General features: G+C 40.3%; 1 protein-coding gene across 1 annotated transcript in view; it reads left to right on the top strand.

Moving 5' to 3' along the window:
- The first annotated feature begins 17043 nt into the window (after window positions 1-17043).
- The window catches only part of CD96 (CD96 molecule), an 89911-nt gene continuing 87906 nt past the window's right edge, over window positions 17044-19048 (top strand). The window contains exon 1 of the mRNA XM_033091779.1: window positions 17044-17191. Coding sequence (XP_032947670.1) covers window positions 17128-17191 — 64 coding nt within the window. The 5' untranslated portion in view covers window positions 17044-17127. The remainder of the gene's footprint in view (window positions 17192-19048) is intronic.

Consider the following 19048-nt stretch of genomic DNA (forward strand, 5'->3'; position numbering starts at 1 on the left):
ATAAGACATAACACGGCCAAGTGGTGTAGGTGAAGGTTATTCTTTGGCATTCTGCTTCATCTAAGGATCATCCTTCATTCCCTGGCTCCCAAGTCATGGGTTCCCAGTTTGCTGATCTTCAGCTGAAGGCATAAGATCACCTCACCCCACTCAATACAGCATGTAGTCTCCCTCTAACAAAGTTCATTTTCCCATATATATTGATGTTATCTTGTACAATGATGAGCTGTTCAGATAAGGATTAGCTAAGTTTTAAACTGGATACTATTCAGGTTCTTGTTTTGTTTTTTATTGTATTTTGTTTTTTATCTCTACTAGTGAAATGGGGCCCAAATTATAAACCAGTAGGAATGGTAAATGATATACAAGCAGCACTGAGGGAAAATTGACCTTCTCCTTCCTTCCTTCTTTTCTCCCCTCCAACCCTCATGTTCTGCCCATTCTTCAGCTAGTTTTTCAGTTTCCATTTCTGCCTATATACCCTATAGTCTGCAAATTTAATTGTCTTCCCTCTTCGTTTTAAACCTGGGCCTCTGAACCTCCTGACGTCACCACCTTGCCAAGCTTCAACTGCCTGTCACACATTCTCCGCTCCTGCTCCCTGGCACAAAATATTGTTGATTCCAGTCCAAAGTCAACCTGTCACCTTGAGCCACATTCTAATTTCTACTCAGGAATCCTTTTGACCTCCTGTTACCATCCACTCCGTTGATAACCCAAAACTTTCTCCTTCACTTTCCTCAGGGCTCCTCTCATTGATTGTCAACAAATGACCCATCTTCTATTTATATCCAAGGTTGATGGCTCAGAACTGAAGTTTTTTTGTTTTTGTTTGTTGTTTTTTTAATTATCTTACTCTCCACATCCCAATTTTACCATAATTTCTTACCACAATACATTTCCACTGTCAGAACAGAATCACCTTGCTTTTCCTTTTCATTCTGATCGGTTCACCTGTGCTCTGGATCTCGGCCTTCATAATCCCGACACTTTCCTGTAAATTTTCCCCTCTTTCTTGAATTATTAGTCTCTTCCTCTTTACTTTATGCTTCCCCCTCAGCCTCAAATAAATGCAACATTACCAAAAATCCTATCCTAAATCCTTACCTGCTTCCCTCTTCTGGTACCTCCAACTCTGCTTTTTTCCCTCAAAAGAATTTTCTACTCGCTCTACTTCCCACCGTGAAGTTCAGCCACTGCACACTGTTCCTCTGCCACTGCCTATTTGAACTTAATACTGAGAAACAGAGCAAGAGGGGTAGACGGAGAAGAAAAGAAGAAAGGCAACAGAACTTTAGGGAGACTAATATTATGGAACAGAAATTTGAATGACCTGCGAAGAATGTGGAGAAGGGATGGCCACACAAATATGTATAGGAGTAGGGGATGGGAGCAGGAAAGTACTGCCCTGGACTTGCCCACAGAAGCCAGGACAAGTTTCCAGGAGCCCCACCTTCTGAGCACGGGGAGTTGGCATAGGAAAAAGCCAATGCTCCATTCCAGCCAGGTGAACCCTGGAACCAGTCAGTTCAGTGGTGTTGCTGAGACAGCAATGGAGGCCCGGTGGAGTAGGTACAAGACTGACTTTGGTCTTCTTGCAAGGCACTGCTGGCCAGAGAGATCGGACAGTTGCTTGGGACAGGGAGCGCAGCACTCCTGGATGGAGCTAGCAGAAGGTGAAGACACCTCTGGGTAGGTGGTGTCGCGTCCCTTCACCTCTCCTCACCTGCCCACCCACCCACACCTTCTCGCCCAGGGACTTCCGTTTTAATAAAGCACTACTGATTTTCAGGTTTGTTCTGATTTAAGTTTTTCTACTCTTTCTCTGTGACTGTCTCAGGTGAGGTCTTTTTTTTATTATTATTAATAGAAAATATGCTTGGTCTTCAATCTATCAGCAAACTTCAGAACCTATCATCAAACTTACATTTTTGAGAGGAAAAGCCAGATCAAGGCTCAAGTGTAACTCAAAGAGAAGAGGGTGCTTTCTTATTTTGTCTCACTGAGGCCTTGAGCCAGACAGATCAAGTTTATGTCAGAAAATATTAAAGAACCAACTCGACAGCCTGTGGATTTGGGGACATATGTCACATTTGATGTAGGAAAGAGGACTATCTCACAATTGGGTATAAGGGCAATATCAGAGGCAAGGATAGTCAATAAAAACCTAAAAGGAAAGGAAATCAGCACAAAAAGAACCCTTGAGTCTTTCTCAACCAAAAGAAAGCAAGCTCCTCACTCACATAGACAGTTCTGAACCTGAGTAAATATCATCAGTAGGAGTATTCATCTTTGCGTTCCCACTTTTTTTTACAGTATCATCATTCTAGGGAAGCATCTTTCCTGTCTGGTTTCCATTGAGCCCCCAGATATTACTGACACATAGACACTAACTTGCTTAGGGAACTCCACTGGCAGCAGAGCCCAGGAAAATTGTGTCATCCATTTAAGATGTCTCACATCCTAGTCATACTTTTATCCCAGGCCATTGCTGGCTCCCTTGAAAGCAATAAGAGGACAATACTGGAAGCTGTCAGGAAATCCAATATCTAAACCCAATATTAGATTGTGGCCCCAATCTAATAAGAATAGATTCATTTTGCTTTATTCCCATTTTGTCACCTGTTTTGTGGGGAAAGTAAAACATGATAAAGCAGAACATTATGGCCACCTCTGAGTACATATTGACTCATCATTCCCTGAACCTTTATGCCCAATGTTTTGAACCATGTAAATTCATGGAGACTGAGTTTCTTAGCTATCTCCTCCTTTCCATCGAGGTGTTACAAACTTCCTCTGCTCAGGAAGCTTAAAAAACTTGAATAATCTGGTGCTAATTTAAACTCACAAATGAATTTGATGGAAATGTAGACATTCATCTGCTTGAGGTTAAATAACCTAGAATCTATACCATTCCAGGAAGCATTTGGCGTAGGCACATTGGCTAACTTGCCTATGACTTCCATGGAATCTACAGTTTTAATAAAGCTTCAATTTGATTTAAGCAAAATTGCTAAGGAGGCAAAAGGATAGATCTCAGTGTCTTCTGTTTTAGTCATTTTTTAAAAAGTAGATTTATTAATTGAATTTTAAATGTTTTTTTAATAGTATCTCTATACCCTAACCAGTACATCTGTATATTGGGTGGCTGTTTACTTTAGACTTTTATGTAAGCCCTAGAAAGAGCTTCCCATTAATCCAGTCACTACAGCAGGCTATGATTAATTTACTGTAGCATTGATTTTTAAGGATCAGAGAAAAAGCTTCCTTAGTGGTGGTGGTGCGGGGGTGGGAGCATTAAGGGCTTATAGGCTGCATCTGCCAGAGCTAAGGTAGTCATCCATATAATTTATTGTCATTTTCTATGTTTTATATGGCCTATCGTCTTCTGTATATTTCATGGATATCTTATACTTTATAACTTAATGGCAGGCCAAGCAGACTAATGTTGAGATATCTCAAAGTCTTTTACTAATGACCATTAAACTTGTCTTGAGTCAATGAACTAGAAGACCATTTTCATTTGTATAATCTTTAGCAGTTTACTATTTTCCTAATGAGGAAATGCAAGCCCAGAAAAGTTAAATGGCTTATCTGCCCAACCTCACTGAGTTGGAGAAAAGCTATATCTAGAAAGTCTTCCTTCTCTTGTCTCCCCTCCTTTGCATCTTCTTTTTAAGAACAGTCTGTGGCTTCATTAGCTATGCTGTGATCCAGACGCCTTACCAAGTGCTGTCACATGTGCTATCTCAGTGAATTCTCAGAGCAGCCTTGCAGGACAGGTACTGTCTCTATCCTCATTTTACGTGTAAGAAAACTGAGGCTAAAGAAATTAAGTTACTTCACCAAGGTCATTTAAATAATAGCTAGTGAATTCCAGATTTTAAACTAAAGTTTGTTTCAATTCTAACCCTAAGTTCTGACCGTATCCTATCCATGAAATTGCTTAGAAAGATGACCTTGTAATGTTCTCTCTCACTTTTCTCATTTCCCCAATGTCTCTTCTTAAGGCAAAATGTGATTTTCTAAATTGTTCACGCTATGAGCTCAAACCCTTGTCTGAAAAATCACTTTTTGACCACCTTCTGCTCCATACATCACTGCCTGTGTTAGGGATTCAAAACATAGCTGGGAACTTCAGTTAATGATGGATGGCATGGACCAGAGCACAGATCACTTTTCTCCAGCTCTTTTGAATCTGTGGTTGACACAAGTAGAGAAAAATAAATTCAAATTGTTTTCATCAAGGAAAGAATTAGGCAATAAATGCAAACTAACATTTTGGCAAAAGGTTATCGTTATAATTAGAAAAAAACAATAAAAAGAGTACTGTGCATTTTGTGTTGATAATAGGTAATTTTTGCAGTGGGTTTATTTGGTGTCAGGCACTTTATATGTCATCAATTTTCACACCCATCTGTTTTACAGATGACAGGACATAGCGGCTCAGAGAGGTTCAGCATCTTGTTTAAGGTCACAATGCCAGGAAGTGGCACAGCCAAGAGCTGAAGCAGATCTAACCACAGAGCCCATGTTCTACACTCAACTCCAAATTAATACACTCAACTCCAAATTAATACAGGTATTTTCTTTATAGCTGTGTGAAGTTTTCAGTGTGATTGTCAGATTCTAACCTGGCAAATCAATCCCCAGTGGAAAGATTTCTGATACGTTTCTACCAAATCCTTTCACTGGGAGTGTAGATAAGAAGATTCTGGAGGCCCGACTGGATGCTACTTCCTCTCCCCCCACAGTAGTCATTATTAACAAACCACATCCTTTGAAAGGTTGTGTGGTGGTGGTGTGAACCACTTGGAGAAAGACTCTACTCTGCAGGGCTCCACTGTCACAGCCGAGGACCCAAAACTGTAAAGCCTGTTCCAGTCCAATATTGTAATGGGCCCAGGTTACTTCTTAACTGTGAGCTCATTCTCCTTTTTCTCTTCCATAGTTAGATTTTTTTAACCTCTTTTCCCAACATCCAGGACCTTTTGCTTTCATTTTCTGTTAAAAATCATATTCTCTAATCTTTTCCAGTACAAGATTTTGGTTTAATTTCTCTTACTAATACTCAGTACCTGCTTAGCCTTCTAACTAAATTTGTAAAACCATTGCTTCTGCTTAAACAATTTTTTTTATCCTTCTCATGTTTGTGTGTTAAACTTCTTACCCCATGTTTCTAATCACAGGGATTATAATAAAGTATAGAGCTCACACAGTGGAGGGTAAGGACTTCTTTCTCCCATATGCTCCTTGGAGAATCCAAATGGTTCTCCCAGGCCTTTGGGAAAATGGTTCTCCAAAGACTCCCTCTGAGCTACTTAGAATATCTGTGGTTTAGCTCATGTCAGAATGTATGTTGGGGCAGGGCCTCTGGGAAACAGACACTGTGGTGAGATTTGCCTGTAGGAGGCTTACTGGGGACTGCTCTTGGGAACAACCTTTCCAAGGGTGTGAGGGAAGCAAGATGGGAAAGAAGGAGAAGTTGACATGTTACAAATTTGCAAGAAAGGCCTCAGCCCATTCCACAGGGGAGCTCTGGAGCTGGGGTGAGCCTTCAGAGTTGACCAGAATTGAGGCAGGGGCCAGGCTTTCGTAACCCCCCAACCCCCTTATTCGCCTCTCATTGCATGTGGGCTGTTCCCAGGAAGGAGGCATAAACATGGGAAGGTGGCTCTCTTTAGATGAAGGAAATGCTTGGAGAGTGACCCCACTGTAGGCCATTAGCAGGTTACACCCCCAGCAGCAGGGAAAATGAGTGCTTCAGTCCTGAAGGACGGAGTCGGTCAGCATACCACAGTATCGCCTCCAAGACTCCAATTTTGTCAGTGCTAATAGCATGCTTAAGTCTCCGAGATGATTTTGCTTCAAGATATTTTTAATGGCTTGAATGGTGGCCCCCAAAAAGATGTGCAAATCCTAACCCCCAATACCTATAAATGTGACCTAATTTGGGGGTGGGGGGGAGGATCTTTGCAGATATAATTAAATTAAATATCTCAAGATGAATTCCTTCTGGCTTAAGGGGGTGCATCCTAAACCAAATATGACTAATATCCTTATAAGAAACAGAATAGATGACACAGGGAGAAAAGAAGGCCACGTGAAGACTGAGCCAGAGATTGGAGTGATGCTGACAGACCCTAGAAGTTGAAGAGTCAGTGAAGAGATTGTCCCCTAAAGTCTTCAGAGGAAGAGCAGCCCGGCTGGCACCTTGATTTTGGACTGATCTCCAGAATAGTGAGAGAATAAATTTCTGTTATTTTTAAGCCACCACATTTGTGATAATTTGTTACAGCAGTAGAAACTGATACAATATGTTACACCATTTAATCCCTACATAAGAAATTATAGTTTTGAAACCCAGAGTCTCCAATATCTCTGGCCCATGCATTTAGTACAAATCATGATGACCAATGTCAGGATCCAGGATTACCCAGACACTCACCGTTCATCACCATGTGGTGTAGACAGTCTGGATAGACATTCATGAAAAAGTCTTCATTCATAATTTGTGATGGGGTCCTGCTACCTACCTTGAAACCAATCAGTTTCTGGTTTTCCTTATTCTCACGTATTCATTTCCCTTTCTAATTCATCACAGGAGTGTTTCCATCGCCTGATATGCCCATACCAGCCTTCTTTCCCACATTATAAAGGTAAAGGATGAGTTGGAGAAAACCAAGGATTTTCCCAAGTTATGGTTGCAAGCTGATGCCTGTGCTCACTCTCTTTTTTTTCTTTTTTCTTCTCTTTTTTTGTCCAATTGCTTTGTTCTTTGATTAAATTTATTGGGGTGGCATTGGTTAATAAGGTTACATAAGTTTCAAGTGTACAGTATTATAATAAATCATCTGTATGTCGTATTTTGTGCTCATCGCCCCAAATTAGTGTCTTTCCATCACCATATATTTGAGCCCTTTACCTTCTTCGTCCCCCTCCCACCCGCTTTCCCCTCTGGTAACCACTATACTGTTTGCTGTGTCAGTGCGGTTTTTTTGTTTATTTGTTTGTTACTTTTTGTTTTATATCCCTACACATGAGTGAAATCATATAATTCTGTCCTTTCCCATCTGACTTATTTCACTAAGCAGATCCATCCATGTTGTCGAAAATGACAGTATTTCATCTTTTCTTAAAGGAACTGTGGTCCTACCTGGAATGTTGAGACTATAATGAAAAGAGGAGCTCTATTAAGTGGTAACAGTTGATTTTCACAGGGAATGCTCTTCACATGCATAGAGATGACAGAAGTAATGGAACTGAGGGGTGCTGATGCTTTGCCTGTCTTTAAAAGAAAGAACTAAGCACTTTTCTACAGTAGTTAGCATCTCAAAGACTGTCTTAGTCACTCCATACGCGGAACAAAATGAAACAACTCTCCTGATTTCAACTATTTTCTTCCATGAGATCTCTTATGAGAGCCTCTTGCAGGCATTGCCAGTAGGGGGAGCTCTTTCCCACGATAGGACATACCTCATACTGCACAAGACCAAAGAAGTGGCATCTTTATAAGCCCTTCTCCACGGACGAAAAGGGTCCTCAGCTGGCTCCAACCCGTTACCCTGCTGCACACTCTCTGACTGGTAGTTTCTGAGGTGGGCTGCCCTCAGTGAAGAGCCCTGCTGTGGTACAGGTTGGCCAGCAAAGAAAGCTTGCAGCCTTTTTGATTCCAATAACTGAGTACCACATAGCTAGTATGCTGTATATTTATTACCTGTTTGTCCCTCGTGATCCATCATGCTCATTGTCCTGGGAGGCCAGGCTGTATGGACTGTATAAATAAGGTCCCTTGACCTCTGGTTTCAGCAAATGGGTGTACATAAATATCACTCTCCTTCCTCCTCCTGAGGAAGGAGATATTTATGTCCCCAGCTCCCTACCTGACGAGTAGCCGTGGCTTGTCTACACTTCTGTGCTGTAGGCCACGTTTCTGTCAGGAAGCCTTCTCCCTACAGTTACCCTCTCTGGTGACCCTCACCCATTTCCCCTCAGAACAGGGGAAGGCAATGGCTTCCCAGTGCTGCTAGCCCTCAGAACTATCCTTTGTTGTTCCTTCTATCCTGTACCGCACCTTTATAAATAAAGTCTATGTTAAACTCTACTCAATTATCACTTCTGAGTGTGCCTTCTGTTTCTGCTGGGAGGAAATTGGCTCACCAAGTCTGGAGTAGTGCCCTTCAGAGAGCAACAACTGCAGTGAATGCTAAGCTACTCGTGACAGCAAAAGTTGCATTGTGGCTTTTCTGATATTTTTTAATAGTAGGTGCCTATATGTCAGAGACAGATTTTATCATATTCATTTCCCCATAGTTACAGCATTATACCCTTTAACTCTCTGGCTATCAGAGAAAAAAACTTATCATTAGTAGAGGGACATTTGTCTCTCTTATTTCTATCTGAAGTACTATTATTGAATTCTAAGGCTCATGTGACAGGATTTCTTTATTTTCTACAGTTGATTTAAGCCTTGACAAGTCAACCATGAAATGTCTTAAATTTTATATTCACTTTGACAAGGTACATATTGTCTGCTATCTTATGAGATGCTAATTTCTTTAGTCCTACATACTTCCCAGGGGATCTAAAAGTCCTAATTTGTGGTGGTCCTTGAGCTACTCATGCTTAAGAGGTCACCCCTTCCTTGATAATGAAGTGACATGAGGGGAGAGGAGAGTTCTTTACCTTTGTCTGAGAACAATCCTAGTGCCTGATATGTAGATGGAGCCCAATGTTTATTGAGAAGCTCATCAGATTAAAGAATATGTCTTATATAGAGGGTGCCAAAAAATGTATACATATGACTTGTATTCATCTTTTGTTATCGGTATTACAATTTTAATACAAATTTTTCCTTTTTTAAAATGTATATACATTTTGTTGGTATATACCCTCTGTATTTAGAACTATTCGATTAGATTATTTCAATCTTGTAGACGTTGTGAAATGAGCATGCTATATTGTTCCTTTTGATGGGAAATGGCATTACTTAGTCAAGAGAGTGTCACCAAAAATATTCATATAGTATCTATGTGTGCCCAATACCATTCTAGGGTCTGGAGATAGAGCAGTGAGTAAGGAGACAGCCTTAGCATGTATTCCACCCAAAACTAAAGCCTGAGGTAAGGGCCTGCTTACAGTTATCTTGGGATATTATTCTCTGGAACAGGAATGGAAAATTGAAAAGAATGAAGCAGGCAAAGAGGGAAAGCCGGGTTCATCATTCGGCAGCTCACACAACGGCACATGGCTCCTTCTGGGCCCCCACTGAGGACCATGTAGAACATACCTTAGCATCACCGACTTGAGTGTCAGAAGAGAAGGCCTTTATGCAGCAGCTTCTGCTCCTCATTGGCCATGTTTTCCCCATGGTGTGTTGACTCCCTGGCACTTCCGGGGTCATGCATATGTCAGAAGGGATGAGACACTGTGTCTCTGCCCCAAAGATGCCACCACAGAAAGGAAGAAGACTTCAGGGAAGCTAAAGAGAGGTGCTTTCAGGTGGTACTTGTGAGCAGCTAGTTGCCTCCACAAAAGCTGGAGCGAAAACGATGTTTGGGGAGGCATAGGAGGTGACTATAAAAGTTCCGGTCCTCATGGAGCTCACATTCTAATGGAAAGTGACAATCTACCAACAAGAAATTAAGGAACCTAACTTTTCATAGTGATCTGCACCATGAAGGAAATACAGCTCTTACTGTGACAGAGATCCATGGTGAGGCTCCCTTAGATAGATAGGGGTTCAAGAAACTCCTCAAAGAGGAGGGGTCACTTTAACAACCCAATAATGAGATAATCCAGTCATATAACAAGCCTTTGGAAGAGTATTTGAAGCAGAGAAATTGGCAAATGCCAAGACCCTGAGGTTTAATGAATACAACGAGCCTGAGGGACAGAAAGGAAAGAGGGGCAGGACTCTGGTGAGTGACTGTGAGGCTGGGGAGGGAGGAGAGAGAGCGGGGGCCACCAGATCACGCAGCAGCTGGCAAGCTGCAGTGAAACATTGGGTTCCGCTCAAGCCTGTGTGTGCCCTAGAGATGTGTGAACTTGGACATTTCTCTAAACTTAAGACATTTACAGAGCTGACATTTGCAGTTTGCACCTCTCACAAATAACTGTCAGAGTCTCTGATACAGTGTTCTGGGCAATTTTCTGTCACAGAGGCACACATTTGAGTAAGGTTGTGTGGGGCTGGACCACTTTGCTGGGCAGCGAGTCTACTTGACAACCCAGCACCCACATTGCAGGCTGGTTTAGTTGTCCTTTACTCATGGTCACATAAATAGCAACATCTGTGATATGATTAATCTTTATGGAGGGGAAAAAAAAGTGGCCCAAAGGTAAAGCCAAATCTTTGAGTTCAATATGGATGGTATAAATAACTCTAACTTCAGATTTATCCTTTCTCTCCACAGGGTCCCAGATTCTTCATTTATGAAATAAGGGAGTTGATTCTTCTGAAGTTCTGGGGTTCTATAACTAGACTGTGAAATTGATACAAATACTGCTAATTCCAAGAAGATTCTAACTTTCTCCTAAGCAACAAGGCAGGATTTTGTTTTAGGAGGAAAAAAGCTTTGAGGGTCTTCCTGTTGCTTGCGTAAGATGACCTCCACATATAGTGTTTTCTGTTGCTCGTTTGTTTGCATCTTCATCTAGTTCTCCTAGAAACATGGCCTTCTCAGCTAGGTGTTGGGTAGTTAAAGCAGCTTCCCCACTCAGACTGGGTTATGTGTATTGAGAATAGAGAGGCTACAAAGAGAACAGAGAAGTATTTGGAGATGTAGACGGGAGACTTGTGGTGCCTTTTCTGAGCAAAACCAAAGGGGAAAAATATATAATAAATGGCTAAAGAACTGTGAAAATAAAATAAATTGATGCTGAGTTATGTTGTAACAGGATGAGGTGAATTCAACACCTCCAATTAAAAAAATAGCGCATCTGACCAGAGAATTGGTCAGTATTCCTCCAGGAAATTAGATTGAAATGTAAGCAAGTGAGCAAACAAATACACAAACAGAAACTTCTTGAACGAATATGCATATGCATAAAAATAACTCACTATTGTTTCTTCCATGACATATAAGTACAGGATAATACAGAGAAATGTCATGGAAATTAAAAAAAAAAAAAAAGTGTGGTTTCTAGTTTGTTACTTGTCAAGATATTGGAGGCAATTGACATTCTAATTTGAGGAAGGATTGGTTTCAACTAATGAATATGTTAAGCTGAATAACTTAGTAGTATAATATAAGACTCAATATAACAAGTAGTGTAGGATTCTTTATAACCAACTCTTGAACCTTGGGCCAGACACTTCTCCTCTCAGGGCTCTCTTTCTTCACCGCAGAACGAAGGTCTCTGGTCTCTTTCTTACTAGATGATCCATACAGTTCCTTCTAGCTCCAGTGTTCTATAGGTCTTGGCAGAAAACAGACATCGTTCCTGTGTGAACATGATCATGCCTCTGTTTTTAACTCTTCCACAAGAGACAAATCTTTCAAAAGTTCAGACTTCCGTTCTGGAGGAGGAAAGTGTTTTTATTCACAACTATCCTCTACATTAATATAGTCACTCTGGGGTCTGAAGTTCAGAAAAATGTCCCTGATCTCTGTAGGATCCTCAATCACCAAATAAAATGAAATAATGTTCACTACATGGTGTTGAGCCAGAAATGTAAAACAATAATTTTAAAATGATGTTCAGCAACGAGGACTAAGTTTCTTATTCATTTCCCTTCCCGGTTACAGTCCTCCCCCAAGAATTTGGTTTAGCTCTCAGTTACCAGGGAAACGCCATTAATCACAGTTGAGGTTGTACTGAGCTACAAACACCATCAGGAAAAGTAACAAATACTGAAGAGCTCTCCCCCACCCCCTCCAGCGCACAGGAGCGCGCGAGCTCTCTCTCTCTCTCTCTCTCTCTCTCTCTCTCTCTCTCTCTCTCTCTCTCTCTCTCTCTCTCTCTCTCTCTCTCTCTCTTCCTCCCTCCCCCCTTCTCCTCCCTCCCTTTTGTTTGCACACTCAGAACTTCATTTAAAAGGAAATTATTGGGAAAAGAGCAGGGAGGGGTTGGTGGGGAAGGGGGAAGCGCAACTAGCAAAAGGTCAGAGCCAGTTCTCAGTTGAATTTACCTAGCCTATTGTTTTCACCACGTATAGAAACACAGTATCTCTGTGTGAATCTACAGTTGTAAAAATACTATGTGGTTAAGAATATTTTTGCAGCTGCCTAGAAAAGGATCGCAGTATGTGATTTGGCTCCTACTATCACTTTTTTAAGCTCTAAAATCAACTGCAACATTTCTCAGTTTTTCGAGGTGCTCTTCTCTGCACTGAATGTGAAGAGATATTGTAAATAAATTTCAATGTTTTGAAAGTAGGTAGAATGTTGAGTTTAAAATATTTCCTCTCGTTCTGGCTGTGTTAACCCTAGAAATATTAATGGTTTTAAAAAATGTATTTCTGTAAAAAACATTATTGACTTATTGAGTCATTAGCTTCCCAGCACTTTGGCAAAATCAAAGTCTCATTGTCTCTCTCTCTCTCTCTCTCTCTCTCTCTCTCTCTCTCTCCTTATTTCAGTTTGCCAGTGGAAAAAAAATATTCAAAGATTACTAACAATAATTATTCAATTGAATTTTATATTTGTAGTTCTTAAGGTAAAACATTAGGTAGAAGTTTTATACTTATCTTACTTAAAAATTATGTTTCTATGCATCCATACAATAAAATATTAGGCAACCATTTTAAAAGAAAGAAACTGGTTTTTATTTTGTAATGTTTATATATCTCCAATATATTATGAAGTGAAAAAAAACCACAGGTTAGAGTACCTGTGGTAAAAATAGTAAAATTCAGTTTACTTCATATATGCATATTTTTGTAAAAGTTTAGAAACACATAAGACAAAATGTAAGTACTGGTTTCCTTTGAGTGGTTAGGTTTCCAGCTGATTTTTATTTTCTTTGTTAACCTTTTAAAATGTTTTCTGGTAATGAGCAGACATTGATGTTGTCATTGGAAAAATGTATTAAATTAAAACCCATCTTTAACAGATGGATTTGAGCATGGTGGAAATGATGGTGATAAAACAGACTGCTATGCTGAAAGCCTCATGAAATACTTTCTCTTTGATTAAATGGTAATTCTTCAAACTCATAAAATTTGAGTGAAAACCAAAAGGAGGAACTTGGTTTTTGTTAGGCAGAGCCTCTTTGCTGTACCCTAGCAGGTTCTCCCTCACTTCCTGCCCAAAGTTCAGTGATCCTTTGACAATTGCTCCTTGGGTGAAGTGGTTCTTCCTACATGAATCCAGCTCTATAACAGTTTTCTTTTCTATTGATTCTGATGCATAAAACTTCAAAGGAGATTTTGATTCCATGTCCAACTGGACAACAAGGCTTACTTCCCCTTTCTTGTAATGTCCATGCCCCCATCACACTTTGTCATAACCACTGCCAATCAGCAAGCTCTCATTCTCAGGGCCTAAAGAAATATAAAATCCCTAATAGGTCTTCTGCCTCCCTTTTCGGCCCTTCTTTTTATTCAATCTATGCATGTCCACTTCATTCATCCTTCCTTCTAAAATCTTACTTTTAAATATGTTACTCTTTTGTTGAAAATTCTATAATTCTTTCTGACATAAGGGAAAGAAAAGTGTATCGCCTAAAATTCAAACCCTTCCGCAATCTAAGCTGACTCCTTGGACGATTTTGTCTGCCTCAAGCCCCCACCCAATAAAGTCTCTGCTCAATGATAACAGCCAAATCACTGAATTAGCCTTCAACTTAACTACTACCAAGTGTTGGTTCTTACCGGTTCCTCTGCTTTAGATGATTCACCTCATGGATTCCGCTAGACTCACTTCTATAACATAAATCTAAGTTTAGATTCCACACTAGATGTTCCTAGCCCACTTGATCCCCGGGGGGTCTCCCCTCTCCTAGAACCCTGTCCTGTCTACTCGTTTGGTTCTATGTATTATGTTACTCAGCTCTCTTGGTGCACAGGGATGTTTTCTCCCCAGCAAAACGGTTAAATCCCTAAAGGGATTTAACCTTTAGGGATTTACACAAAAGGGATGTGTTTTATCATTTGTGTTTTAAAATTACCTAGAACTACGGTTCTTCACAATCCTTTAAGAGTTGGCACTCAATAAATATTTTTTGATTAGCTGAAAGAGTCATGGGTTTTAAACATCTGGGGAAAGAAACATGTACAAAAGTATAACACTCCACATTTTTTTTTTGTACAAGTAAAAGAATGGAGTCCGAGACAAATCAGTAATATCTGAGTTATTAACCTCTGTGAAAACGACAAAAGTTAAGTGTACCATTTTGTTCAACTTCCTGCTTCTGAAAATGTCCTTTTCTTGTTGAGGGTGTTTAGATGGAGCATATAAAAAGTTTGTCCGAAACACGCAATTATGGCTCACCTCTAGAAATAATGTGTGTCCCAGCTTCTCCTTGTAAATAATTGAATTTGCCTCTGAAGTTCAAGAAGTTCAAGATTTCTTTGTGTGTGTGAAACTGACTGCTTGTGTTTTCTCTTTATATGCAGCAGACTCTAAGGCAGAATAATGCTGTGCGTCTGGGATTTGGTGAGCAGGCAGGATAATAGAAGAGATTGACATGACTTCCATAGAAGAGTTATTTTTAAGTATAGAGAATGTCTATCCCCATGCTGAAAGGGCCTTTAGAAAATACTACTGGGATTGAAAAGCAGTGGAAGCAAAAAATTCTCATCCTCTGGGATAGCAGTGAGGTCTGCGGGGTGTTGCTGCCACCTGCTGCATACAAACAGCCATGGAGGGGCTGTCGCCTGGGTCTTGCAGCTGCAGGAGAGTTCAATTAATAAATACTCTGTGGGTATCTGAAATTACTCCTCTCTGAGAGCCTGTGTGAGTCCCAAAGGAAAACTAGTCTAATCTGATAACTGCAGGCTGCAGAGGTTGCTAGGTATAAGAACCATGAACCAGGCCCTGGATAAGACCCAGAGAGGGCCGATTTGCCCAGCAGCCACTGAACGGGTGCCTTGGGCAGCCCAACCCCAGCGAGAGGCAAGGATTCCATTAAAAGTGAATCTCTAGCTCTGCAAAATAAATGACAATTTCATTTTTTCTGAATTTGAGGTATTTATTTATTTATTTATTTATTTATTTATTTATTTATTTATTTTTGTAGAGTTTCTTCACTTTAAAGCGATAAGACCTCTAAATGTGTCAAGAGGGCAAGGGTGTTGTTCTTAGAGAATTCAACACGTGTCGATTTTTATTGGTTTCCACTTAGGTAAATTCCTCTTACTGTGAGAAGTGGAGTGAGCTCACTAAATGTCTTCCCCAGGCTTGTAATGTGACACCAACCTACAGGTCAGCATCTTCCCAGTATGTGTATATCTCTTGGGCTGTGTTTGGCTCTATACTTCATCACTGGAATTTCTAGGAGGAACAGGAAAGAGATGAAGGCATCAATAGCAGTGAAGTCTCCTGCCTTTCGGTCAAAGACCTTGACCTCCTCTGCCCTCTCTGCATTACCCCTGTCATTACCACCTGACCCAACACCTCCAGTGGTCTGAGACTTAGCGGGGAGATGGAGGCGTGGGTGGGAATAAATGTTCAGGGAGCCCTGGACAAGCAAATAGGTAACTCCATCTTCTGGCAGGAAACATCATTTACTGAGTAGTAATGAGCAAGTCTGACAGTTGTCCTGGCAGATATTTGCAGTGGTAGCGTACTGGGTAGTCTGGACATCCAGGAAGATAGTTAACCCTGTTTCACCACATGCAAATCTCTCTTCTCCCAGCTAAATTCTAAACTACTCAATGACAGGGGTGGTGCCTTTTATCTTAGCATCCTCCATAGTCCCCCCAACTCCTTGCATAGGACAGATCAGTATATACTTGATGACGTAACATGATATCATGATACGTGATGACATAACAGATGAAGACAACTTGGGGAAAATTATCTCCCCCTGAACTCAAAAGAATAATCACCTCAGGAACACAGCTCAGCCTTCTCGTTTGTCTTCAGTTTTGCTGGGTGCTGCTAAATCGTAATAACGAGATTAAGGTCACAGAATATTTCACCAGTTGTTCATATGGTTGTGTGTAGATGCATATATTTCCAATTTTTTATTCTTTGTTTATTAAACTTATGATGTAGTCCTCCGACTAACACTCCTTTTTCTTGAGGTTGCTAGGTGAAGACGGTCTATTTTATCACAAACTGGAAAGCCAATGCAGTCGTCTCTGGCAGGTGATAGTCATCACGTCTCGGGAGTCAAACTTCCTCTGTTAGTGGAGTAACTGGGTGGATGTAACAGGCTTGGGAGCTAGCTGCGGTGGGAGATTCTCTGCCTTTGGATTCTGATTGTTTCAGCCTTGCTCGATATGGTTTTCGGCTGAGGCAGAAGCTCATCTGCCATCAGCAAAAAAGACCTCCAGCCAACAGGGTGGGAGACTTCCCTGCCTAACTTCCAGCCTATCCCAGGCAAGGGGTTGAAAAGGAGCCCTCACATCTCCACCCCAAGGAAAAGCAGGTCTCCCTGCAAAAGGGGAGACAATAAAATTTGGTCGGATAGCTGATTCTCCCCTCTGTTAGTTTTCAGATTTTATTAAAATTAAATTGTGTTAATTCTTTGTTCTTTCACCCTGGAGCAATTCTGGAAAGAAAACATTTTAAAATTGAATAGAAAAACTATTATGAAAGACACTAAGCTCACATTTGTTAAATGACTTTGTGCTCTTGAAAAGAAATGTATAAAAAGCACATTATGAACTGCTCTGCATGATTTCCTTTGTTTGGAATTTAGAAGCAGCTTGATTGACACAAAGATCCTGAAAGAGAGAATCTTTGGATGCTGAAAAGTTTTTGAACAAAGGTGATACACAAGATTTCAGAGAACAATTTCAACATTGTTCTGTTGAAGGTTGTACTGAGCTCTGAACCACATTACTTTCCTGTCTACGTTTCATTTCCTGGGGTCTGGCCAAGTGATAAACAGACCCAGGCATGTGGTATAATCAGAGTTGTTTAGCACGAACAGCGTGGCTGGGGTTTGCTTAGTTAAAGCCATCAATTGACTTCAGTGATCATGATGGAAATGCTGGTGTAAGGCCTTCAGGAGATGATGGAGAAAAAATGGACATACTGTGCTGTCTATTCCATCATCCAGATACATTTTGTTAGGGGTAAGTCTTCCAGTTGTCCTTTCTTGTCAAATCGGCTGCTTTAGGGGCAAGTGGGGCCTCTGTTCATTTAAAATACCTGTGACTGCTGCTGAAATTGAGCACCAAAGGCATATCGTTACTAAGATTTTCAGTTATGTATTTAAGAGGCAGCTATGGGAGGGCTGTTAGAGTCTAGAAATGATTACTAATGAACACTAAAACCAAGAAGGGAATGGGTGGTTTGTGCCACTGCTCAGAGACATTTTCACCCATTTCCTTCCTAAGAAGATCTCCAGAGTAATTGGGAAATTTTGCTTCTTGGAAATGAAATGCTCTCCAAACGATAGTCAAAACAACTCTGGAATACTAACAAAAAAATAAATAAATCACAAAGCCATCAGTGCTCAGAGATCCTTGCTCAATTTTTTCTCTCTTTCAAGTATCCTTTTTTTTTTTCCTTTTGGATATAATAAGCATTTCTCTTCCTAATACTAATGTCTTTGGGAGTTGAACATACATTGAATTTTAATGAGGCATATGTAGGTGTAGAACTGGGAGACAAACAGGGGTCCTTATGACAGTGGGATCCAGTGCCTAAAAGGCCTATTTAAAAATAACAGAAAGAAAGATTAGTTTTGTATCCCACAGCATGAGGGCATTATAGTAACCCTGAGGGTCTTAAGAAATAACTGTGCTTTTCAGATATAGCGGCTAAGAATTTAAGGAGAATTTCTAAATCAAAGGAGACTTTGGAATACAATGCTGTAGATAGGATCAGAGGCATATTATCAGGCAAAGCAGAGCTCGCAGGGAGCGACATTAAACTGTACTAAACTCTGCCTACCCAAACTTTTGCATCCATAAAAGTGTAATAATTCCCGTTTGTCAAGTACCTTTGAGAACCTTGTTTCTTCTCAGTTGTTTGTCATCTTTTTATCTTTTCCGTTTGTGAGCTTCTGTGGAACTTGTCCCAATAATGTATCAGTCCTGTAAAAGTATTACAAGTTAATTCTAAAACGGAGTCCTACACTACTGAAGGTATGTCAAAGACTCAATGCTTGGCATATTTTAAGTGCCTGTATCATTTGGTCGGAGAGCTAATGGGAGAGAATCTCCTTTTATAAATCAGAGCACTGATTAAAGATGATGCTGACCAATGGTTTATCTTTAGTGGCGTCTTTACAGGAGGTATTTTCTCCCTTCCTCCCTTCAGGAACCCTAAATACATGGAGATGAACGCCCTTTCAATCCTCATATATTGAATATCAAATTTCTTACCCTTCTCAACCGAATTGGGAAGCAGTTTGGAGGTTATGAGGTTATAGAAAGAGCACAGAATGTAAACAGCCAAATTCATGTTCTTTTACTGAAGTGTGACTTTGATCAACTCACTTAATCTGTGCCTCAGTTTCCTCCTTGACAGTGTTAACATCACTCTTTGGTACGTGAGAAGGATTAAATAAGACAACATATGTAAAAGCTTCTTGTAAACATGTATTTTTAGAAACCGCTATACACAGTTTATAAATATTTTTGCAGTTTTAGACAATACCACTTGAGTATTATATGCAGCTGTTGATTCATAACGAAAAAGCCAATTGTATTAAATGTAAGAATAGTTGCCATAATAAGTTTGCTGATGAGTTTCAATTTTAAGTAGTCTTCATTTTGTTCACAGGTTGTCAGAGATCTTAAATTATTTTTTGGATAGACCAACTGACAAAGAAATAAAAATTCAGAAGTCAGTAAATTCCTCTAGTGTACTTAAGTAAATGCCTCCTCATATGTGTTGAGTCTCATGTTTCTCTCTCTGTATCACACGCAAGCTCTCTCCAACCCCTAAGGCAGCCACAGAGAAAAGTCTTCAGTTGCTCCCTC

Source organism: Rhinolophus ferrumequinum, chromosome 2 (genome assembly GCF_004115265.2).
Source record: "Rhinolophus ferrumequinum isolate MPI-CBG mRhiFer1 chromosome 2, mRhiFer1_v1.p, whole genome shotgun sequence".
In the NCBI taxonomy this organism is placed as follows: Eukaryota; Metazoa; Chordata; class Mammalia; order Chiroptera; family Rhinolophidae; genus Rhinolophus; species Rhinolophus ferrumequinum.